Source organism: Drosophila guanche, unplaced genomic scaffold (genome assembly GCF_900245975.1).
Source record: "Drosophila guanche unplaced genomic scaffold, DGUA_6, whole genome shotgun sequence".
In the NCBI taxonomy this organism is placed as follows: domain Eukaryota; kingdom Metazoa; phylum Arthropoda; class Insecta; order Diptera; family Drosophilidae; genus Drosophila; species Drosophila guanche.
Genome location: NW_022995748.1, coordinates 1,232,706 through 1,241,198, shown reverse-complemented (window position 1 = coordinate 1,241,198; position 8,493 = coordinate 1,232,706). Strand labels below are relative to the sequence as shown.

General features: G+C 45.9%; 3 protein-coding genes across 7 annotated transcripts; 1 reads left to right on the top strand and 2 right to left on the bottom strand.

Moving 5' to 3' along the window:
* Window positions 1-365: 365 nt before the first annotated feature.
* On the bottom strand, window positions 366-1,277 carry LOC117584868 (DNA-directed RNA polymerase I subunit RPA43). Of its 2 annotated transcripts, none has more exons than XM_034274017.1 (2): window positions 651-1,277; window positions 366-590 (listed from the first exon to the last, which is right to left on the bottom strand). In XM_034274017.1, exons 1-2 carry the CDS (start codon window positions 1,202-1,204, stop codon window positions 383-385), a joined length of 762 nt encoding a protein of 253 aa, XP_034129908.1. In that variant the 5' UTR covers window positions 1,205-1,277; the 3' UTR covers window positions 366-382. The 2 variants fall into 2 exon arrangements, with proteins under 2 accessions (XP_034129908.1, XP_034129909.1); XM_034274018.1 differs by having other exon boundaries at window positions 366-586; window positions 650-1,276.
* A 250-nt stretch (window positions 1,278-1,527) lies between these two features.
* LOC117584861 (5'-3' exoribonuclease 2 homolog) lies at window positions 1,528-4,976 on the top strand. Its single transcript, XM_034274006.1, has one exon. It carries the CDS (start codon window positions 1,639-1,641, stop codon window positions 4,387-4,389), a length of 2,751 nt encoding a protein of 916 aa, XP_034129897.1. The 5' UTR covers window positions 1,528-1,638; the 3' UTR covers window positions 4,390-4,976.
* A 279-nt stretch (window positions 4,977-5,255) lies between these two features.
* Window positions 5,256-8,061, bottom strand: LOC117584862 (wee1-like protein kinase). 4 transcript variants are annotated; one of them, XM_034274008.1, is made up of 6 exons: window positions 7,434-8,061; window positions 7,038-7,371; window positions 6,269-6,970; window positions 6,078-6,211; window positions 5,864-5,994; window positions 5,256-5,615 (listed from the first exon to the last, which is right to left on the bottom strand). In XM_034274008.1, exons 1-6 carry the CDS (start codon window positions 7,870-7,872, stop codon window positions 5,514-5,516), a joined length of 1,842 nt encoding a protein of 613 aa, XP_034129899.1. In that variant the 5' UTR covers window positions 7,873-8,061; the 3' UTR covers window positions 5,256-5,513. The 4 variants fall into 4 exon arrangements, with proteins under 4 accessions (XP_034129899.1, XP_034129902.1, XP_034129900.1 ...); XM_034274009.1 differs by lacking the exon at window positions 5,256-5,615 and adding an exon at window positions 5,686-5,802; XM_034274011.1 differs by lacking the exon at window positions 5,864-5,994 and having other exon boundaries at window positions 5,576-5,615; window positions 7,434-8,060.
* Between the last annotated feature and the right edge of the window lie 432 nt (window positions 8,062-8,493).

Here is an 8,493-nt window from a genome sequence, read left to right as displayed (position 1 = left end):
TTCCCAAAATTAGTGCCTTCAATTACAGAGCTTCATGGGGAACCCGGGGAATAATGGGTAACCGATGTCCACCAATAGCCACAGCTTTCCAGCTCCATTCAGCTACTAATTCCTTGCTCAAGGAGACAGACGTTAACAGAACATCGTAAGTGGTATTTGGTATTTCTATGCAACTGTATTTATTTAAATAAAAAGCCTGGCCGGGCCTTTGTTTGTTAATCAAATACACATTTGATTGCACATTTCCAGTTTTTGTATACCGAGTGGCTAACGGTCAGCATAGCAGGGGGATACTAGGACTTGCTAGTTACATTACATTTTCCTAATTTGTACTAATCAGAGGATTCTGGAAAACACGAGTGGGGTTTTGGGAATTTTAAGGCTATATTGGCTCTGCTTTTATTACATTTTTCACTTTCTTTGTCAGCTTGTCGTCCTGTTCAGATTTTTTACGTTTTGTCGCTTGCTTTTTCTTAGGTGTGGGCTCCATGCACGGCTCTTTTTTAATCAATTCTATTATCGCATCGAGCTCCAGTTCGGGCTTGACCTCCTCCGGCTCTGAGGTGCCAAGCTTGACGGATTGGTTCTGCGGATAAAAAAAAGGAGTTACATGACTCTCTCTAGTTTTTATCAAAAAATAAAAACATACCACCGGTTGTGTGCCCTCCTCCTCCTCATCCAGTAACAGTTCTCCCTCGATGTAGGGCATCACATTGGCCATGCTGAAGCTTTTGATCCGAAAACTAATGTCCTGATCCATGGTAATGCCTTCCCTGGTGTTCTTGTTGTTGGTGAAGCGAATCGTTGCGTTGAAAACCCTGTAGATGAGAGCGCTGACTTGATGCTTTGATATGTGCCGTACAACTCCATTCAGGACGGCCCCCTCAATGGGCTGGAAGACGTAGAAGTCTGCGTTGATGAGCAAGTGCAAGGTGGGATCGTCCGCTCTCAAGGCAGCCGTCTGGCCCAACACCTTGATGTTCTTAATGCCCAGCACTATGGCAGATAGGTTAGCATCGTATATTCCCACTTTGGTGCAGATGAGCAGCTCGTGAAGCGCATGTTTGAAACTGGCCATGCCGTACGGCCCCATCGACAGGTGCATGTCCGTGTTGATGCATTTCACGCATGATTCGGGATTATTGGCGTACGTCTCCAACTCCTGGGGTGAAAATTTAACATATTTCTGTAATATTCTTGACATTTTATCAAATCAAATTATTTCTCCTAGTCGAACACATGAGTTATAATTTGCGGTCTGGCATCTCTCTGGCAGGGGACAATCGATACATAAAGCGTGTAACTGACGATGGTTTCTCGTGACGATAGGATGCAGCTATGTTCTTCCATCCCTATTGGAAAATAGGTTCGGAAAACAAAAACAAAATTGTACAAATTATATTGATTACCCGCATTCTTTTTATGTGCGTTGTATTCATTTTCTACACTCCGAAATCTCACCTTTTCCACTGAAAAAATTTGTAACAATTGCACAAAAACCACAAATACTATCGATAGTGTCATCGATGGTTTTTCAGCACCAGTGAAAACATGCTGTATTGATGTAAAAAAAAAAAGGAAAAAACAGCACAAAGGAAAAGAAAAATATTTAGATAAAGATTTTCAACAACTCTAAAAATGGGAGTACCAGCATTCTTTCGGTGGCTAAGCCGAAAATACGCAAGTGTGATAATAGATTGCAATGAGAACAAGCAGGTCGATCCGGATACCGGTAAAAATATCTACGAGGACGCCACCCTACCCAATCCGAATGGAGTGGAGTTTGATAACCTATACCTGGATATGAACGGTATTATACACCCGTGTACGCATCCGGAGGACAAGCCGGCGCCCAAGAACGAGGACGAGATGATGGTCGCCATATTCGATTGCATCGATCGATTGTTTGGCATTGTCCGACCGCGAAAGGTGCTCTACATGGCCATTGACGGTGTGGCGCCCAGGGCCAAGATGAACCAGCAGAGGTCGCGTCGCTTCCGTGCGGCCAAGGAGACCACCGAGAAGCGGCTGGAGATTGCGCGCATTCGCGAGGAGCTGCTGACCCGCGGCTGCAAGCTGCCGCCCGAAAAGGAGAAGGGTGAGCACTTCGATTCCAATTGCATTACGCCCGGCACTCCGTTCATGGACAGGCTGAGCAAGTGCCTACACTACTACGTCCACGATCGGCAGAACAATAACCCGGCGTGGAAGGGCATCAAAGTTATCCTCTCGGATGCCAATGTGCCCGGCGAGGGTGAGCACAAGATCATGGACTACATACGGAAGCAGCGCGCCCAGCCGGATCACGATCCAAACACCCAGCACGTACTGTGCGGCGCCGATGCAGATCTGATCATGTTGGGCCTGGCCACCCACGAGCCGAACTTCACCATCATCCGGGAGGAGTTTCTGCCCAACAAGCCCAGGCCCTGCGACATTTGCAATCAATTCGGACACGAAATGGACAAGTGTGTGGGCCTCAGTGCCGTCGGTTCTTCCGGAGCCAACTTCAAGCCCGATGTGGCCATTGGAGCCGAGGTGAAGTTCATATTTGTACGCCTGAGCGTGCTCAGGGAGTACCTGAAGCAGACGCTCGAGATGCCCAATCTACCATTCGAATATAATTTTGAGCGCACCCTCGATGACTGGGTGTTCATGTGCTTCTTTGTGGGCAACGATTTCTTGCCCCATCTACCCAGTCTGGAGATACGCGAGGGCGCAGTTGATCGCCTGGTGGAGCTGTACAAGAAATGCGTCTACAAGACAAAGGGCTACCTGACCGACTCTGGGGACGTGAATCTCGATCGTGTGCAGCTGATAATGACGGATCTTGGCAATGCCGAGGATCAGATATTCAAGAGTCGTCAGCGACGAGAGCAGCAGTTCAAGGCCAGGGATAAACCGAGGCAGAGGCAGGATCACAGCGCTCTGGATCAATCGGTGTTTGGTGCCCAGGCCGTTGGCGCTGGCCGCAATGGCCAGCCCTCGAGTATTGCCAATTACAAGCAGGAAGCTGCTGCGCTGAGAACCGGACAAAAACGTCCCAACGAGGAGGAAGAGGAGGACAACGACGAGGTGCGCTTGTGGGAGGATGGCTTCAAGAGTCGCTACTACGAGTCCAAGTTCGATGTGGCACCCGAGAATCATTCGTTCCGCTATGCCGTGGCCCTGCAATATGTGCGGGGACTGTGCTGGGTCTTGAAGTACTACTATCAGGGCTGTGCCTCCTGGAACTGGTACTTCCCCTATCACTATGCCCCCTTTGCTTCGGATTTTGTCAACATCCAGGGCCTGTCGACGGCCTTTGAGCGGGGGACAAAACCCTTCAATCCGTTGGAGCAGCTGATGGGAGTCTTTCCGGCGGCCAGTAGCTCGCATGTGCCCGAACCCTGGGCAGAGCTAATGTCCAGTCCGGATTCACCCATCATCGACTTTTACCCGGAGGACTTTAAGATCGATTTGAATGGCAAGAAGTTTGCCTGGCAGGGTGTCGCCCTGCTGCCCTTTGTCGACGAGAAGCGTCTCTTCAAGGCCCTCGTACCGTACTACACACAGTTGACAGGCGCGGAGATAAAGCGCAATAAGCAGGGCCACAATTTCCTGTACATCAGCAACTCCAGTCCACACTACAAGAAGGTGAAGAAGATTATTGAGGGCACAGAGGACGCCGAGAATCCATGCAATGCCATCTCCTTTAATGGCATGCGCGGCACCATACTCCGTTCGGACATAGACACTGCCATCGATGGCTGTCTGCCGTCACCGATTGCCGGACTTCCTGACATCACTGGTAACACCATTGTGACGACATTCTTCATAGATCCCGAGTACGATGATGATTACATATTCGAGGCCAAGCGTCTGCCCAATGCTGTTGATCCGCCGCAGGTTTTGCCCTCCCCCGAAGGACAGAAGAACGGACCCGTCATTGGTTTCAATAGCCATCATTCGAGGGCCTACGTGGCACCTGGTGGACATCGTATGCTGAATGCTGGCATACGCAATAGTCAGGGAGACCGCGGACAGCAGGGCTACAATCAGGGTGGCGGTGGAGGTGGCGGCTATAATCAGGGGCAAGGACAAGGCTATCAGAATAATAGTCGCAACTACAACTACAACTACAACAATAACTACAACCAGCAGCACCAGGGTGGCGGCGGAGGTGGTGGATATCAGAGCCAGAGCCAGGGTAGCTATCAGAATCGCCAGCAGTACGCTGGTGGCCAGCAGCAGTACCAGAACCAAAGGTACAACCAGGAGGGTGGACAGCAGCAGCAGGGCCAAAGGAGTTACAATAACTACAATGGTCAGCAGAGGAATTACCAGCAGCAAGGAGGTGGCGGGGGCAATAGGCAACAGAATCAAAATCAAAACTATAGAAGATTTTAAGCGCACATACACGAACATTTTATGCATTGATCTTACACGTAGAAGTAACAAGTTTTAATGAAGACAAAAATAAACGATAATAGAATGGATTCAATAAGCTACCATCAGTTAACTCCCAGGAACATTAATTGTTACCTTAGTGCCTCAAAATATAAATTGTATATTAGAAGCAGATGAGATATACAACACAAAGAGCTGCCTGCCTTTATTAATGACAGTGTCTCTAGGGTAACAAATATTAACATTCAAATAGTAGCAACTCCGCCTATATTGAGCAGTACAATACCATTAATGGACAGTACTCCTAGGGTTATCTATCTATAATATAACCACCATATACCGTATACAATTTTAACAACAAAAAATGCACCTTAAAAACAAATAAATATCAATTAAGAATAAATTATTCAATTATTTCTGATGCCAACATTCTGTTCTTTTTAATTTTTTTGATTTAGAATAATATTCTACGAGGAACTAGAAAACGATCTATGTATCATGTGCAATTTTATCAAAACATCACTTTGCAATTGTTTAGAATGGTTCAAATTAAAAATATAATAAAAATGCATTCATTTTCTGATGTACGAGTCTGTCTGGAGTTTTCTTCTTTATTTATTTATTTGATTTCAGGAACCGCTTGCTGCTGTCAGGGCCCGTCGATTGAGCTTTCTTCTTATTTTTGAATACCATATCAAAATGGAAAAGTAATGGAAACTTTTCTTCTTAATTGTTTCGTTTAAAAAAATTTCACCAAATCTAATTAAAAATAAAAAGTCAATTAATATTTTTGTTATAAGCATTTCTTCTTATTTTGTTGTATAATTAGTTTCATTTGGTGTTTAATTTGTAATTTGTTCTTTATCTTATCAAAACACAACCAATCATTTGTTAAACTTTTATCAAAAACTTTCTGCTTCGAGGTGGATTATTTTTTTTCAGCAATAAAATAAAACATTTATTGAATAGCCAGCCTTTTGGCTATATGTATTTCGATCGCATGGAATGTGTGAAATGTTCCCGCGATTCCATTTAACATTATAAAATAGGTTTAATTAGAAAAACAGTGCTCGTTCATTTTTTACATGTGGATGCATCGATCCTTAGACGCTACTACGATGTGCTTAGATGCTACGTGTGAGGGCGGGTGGATTATTTTTGAAATTTTTGTTTGCTTTTCTTTTTAATGTAGAAGACTTTCTTCGATTAAGAAAATGTTCTTTGAGCTGCAAAAAAATGATAAATACATGTATATATTATTACGAATGTCTCGATATATGTATATATAAAGTAGTTAGTGAGGTTTAAACTATAAAATAATAGATGCTAAATTAGGACTTAAGAAACTAAACGCAATGTGAGCTTAGTTCACGTTCGATTCGGAAGAGTTTGGCTGTCTGTAGGTAGATAATTCTGTATGTTAAATGATATGATTAGGAGGTAGGTTTCGAGTGTCTTAAACATTGGTGATTACATTTTTGTTACGATCGCCCAGGCTATATCGGCCATGAGTGCTGAAGGGTGTGCGCATACGTCGTGTGAACGAGCGCAGGCATCGCTGACCCTCAACACTCTCCGGATTATTTGTCACTGCCAAGAGGTTAACTGGGTGGTGGGGGAACGATTGAACAAAACGGAATAAATAACCAGCAAAGGCAAGGGATTTGATCTGCCATCCTTTCACTCACCTTTCGCCTCGAGTTGTTTTATCGTCTTCTTTGCATCCCGCAGCTTGCTCATGAGTATCTCGTTCTTGCGCCTCTCCATGGTCAGCTCCAGGCCAAGCTGCATCTTGGTCTTCGAGTCAACAGCGCTCAGTATACTGCAATTCAAATCGATTAAAGATTTATTTTCTATGATTTTTGTCTGACAAACTTACGGATGACTGAAAATGGACTGTGATGTGGGCCTCTGTGCCGGATCAGGATGCATCATTAGGGCTATCAGCTCATTGAAATCCTTGCTAAGTGTGGACAGGTAAGGTACTTGTCCATCTCGAAGCTTGTGCCAGTCGGGGCCATTCTTGGGCAGTGGACCACCACCAGCCACCTCGAACAGGGTGATGCCCAGAGAGAATATGTCCGCCCTGAACAGATTCGAGTAGTCATCGTTGAGCAGCTCCTTGGGCAAATAGCGGCAGTCGCCCTCCTCCACATGCGGCTCCTTCACGGACGTCACATGGCCCAGATCACCGATTTTGTATGTCACCAGATTTTCCGTGTGGCGCAACTCCTCATAGACACTGTCCATGCCATCGCCGTCATCATCTTTGGCTTGCACCTCCACCAGCTTGTGGGCAGTGGGATTCATTGTCGAGAATATATTCTCGGGCTTCAGGTCCATGTGGACCAAATCATTTGAGTGTATATAGCGCAGACCCTCGATCACATGCATCAGGACAATCTTCAGTTCGGCCTCGCCCAAGCAATGATCCTGGATGCGGGCATGCAGGCTGCCGCCATCGCAGAACTCATTCTGTATCAACATATGATCATCCTCCGCCCAGGCGGAATAATAACGCACAACATTCTCGTGCTTGCCCAGCACTGCATGGGCCCAGACCTCATTCAGAGCACGTTTTCTGTAAGGAGAATTAGCACTGATTAGGCCATGATCAGGCGGCATGGGGCAGGGTCGCTTTTACTTACTCAAAGGAACTGCCAGCTACTGGCTTCTTACTCTTTTTAATGGCATAGATGCAGCCATCGAGCCGGTTTACGCATTGGAAGACAACACCGAATTCCCCAACACCAATCAAGCGCATCTGCATGAACTCCCGCTTGAAGCGGCTGATGTTTGTGTCGTGCAGGGCCAGCCGCTTGGGTGCCTGGTGTATCTCGCGCATTGGATCGCCGACCTCCTCTGTCCCATCATCATCACAGGTGTCGCTGAGCAAATACTTTTGAATAGAATTCACATTCAGGTTGAGGTTCTCGCGTCCCACTTGGGTGCGACAACGTTTCTTGTTATGAGCCAGCAGACCTAAAGGAAAGACAAACCATTAATCAACCTGAACAATTGATGCACTCTCAATGGGCACTCACTGTCTGGTGTGAAGGGATTCACATTGGCCGTGTCCTGGGGCTGCATGCTTCGATTGTGCAGCGGCAAGCAGCGCGGGCGCTCTGACAGGCGGAAGAGATCCTCTCGGCGTTTGGCATTGAGCACATCTGCCGCAGCTGACAGATGATTGCTGCACTGCGATTTCTGCAAAATCGTCTTCGGTGTGGCAGGAGTGCTGAACAGGCGTAGGGCACGAACCTTTTGGCAGGGCGGTGACATGGATACGTCTGCAGGTGCCTTCTTCTTGTGCTGCGGACTCAGGCTCTCCGCCTGGTCCTTGTCAAAGTCGTCGTCGGCGAAGCGCAGCTTGCGTGGATTAAACACTTGCGGCGACGGTGAACGCGATCGCAATTCGACACTCGAGTCGAGATGCTCGAGCGAGGTGACGCTCATTTCGTGCTGCGACTGGCGAAATGCCATTGTAGCTCCCGTATATTGGCCTCTGTGCGCAGTTTAACAATGTGGCTTTAGAAATTTAATAACAATATCTTATATGTGAAAAGGGGTGACTGACTTTTCATAAAAAAAAATTAAAAACAAACACAATACGGAATTAAAGGAAGGAATGCGATGCGATTAATGCGGCTACTGGGTTGCTCAGCAAAAAGTAATCGAAACGCTACATTTCTGTTGTAGAAATTTTTGCAGATGTATCGATGTTTTTGTGCGATGAAAAATATTGTGTCGTGAAACAGATAACGCAGGAAAGAAAGTAACCGATATACTTATACTATTTTTTTGTTGATTAAATCATCGCAGGGATGATCGGATTTTGATCGCAGCTACTTTACCGCATTGATCAGAAATATATACTTATAGTAAGAGGAGTCGTTATTTTATCTCGGTTTTGTTTTGGTTCTGCGTTTGAGCTCTAGTGTTTTTTTGGCCTCACTCTCAATTCGATTATATTTGGCCTGCACATGTTCTATCGATGGTACCTAACTCTTGAACGTCTCCACCAGGCATCTACATATTTGAATCTACCATCCCTATGCGTCAACTGATATAATTCATAATTCCTGTGAATAATGCTCGTTGAGC

Excerpts from the sequence above, each read along its gene's own strand:
- LOC117584868 (XM_034274017.1), bottom strand. The coding sequence starts at position 1,204 with ATGTCAAGAATATTACAGAAATATGTTAAATTTTCACCCCAGGAGTTG. Across the intron at positions 591-650 it reads GAGGAGGGCACACAACCGGT|GCAGAACCAATCCGTCAAGC; the intron begins GGTATGTTTTTA and ends TTTTTTTTATCC.
- LOC117584862 (XM_034274008.1), bottom strand. The coding sequence starts at position 7,872 with ATGGCATTTCGCCAGTCGCAGCACGAAATGAGCGTCACCTCGCTCGAG. Across the intron at positions 6,971-7,037 it reads GTAGCTGGCAGTTCCTTTGA|AAAACGTGCTCTGAATGAGG; the intron begins GTAAGTAAAAGC and ends TTCTCCTTACAG. Across the intron at positions 6,212-6,268 it reads CAGTCCATTTTCAGTCATCC|TATACTGAGCGCTGTTGACT; the intron begins GTAAGTTTGTCA and ends TTTGAATTGCAG.
- LOC117584861 (XM_034274006.1), top strand. The coding sequence starts at position 1,639 with ATGGGAGTACCAGCATTCTTTCGGTGGCTAAGCCGAAAATACGCAAGT.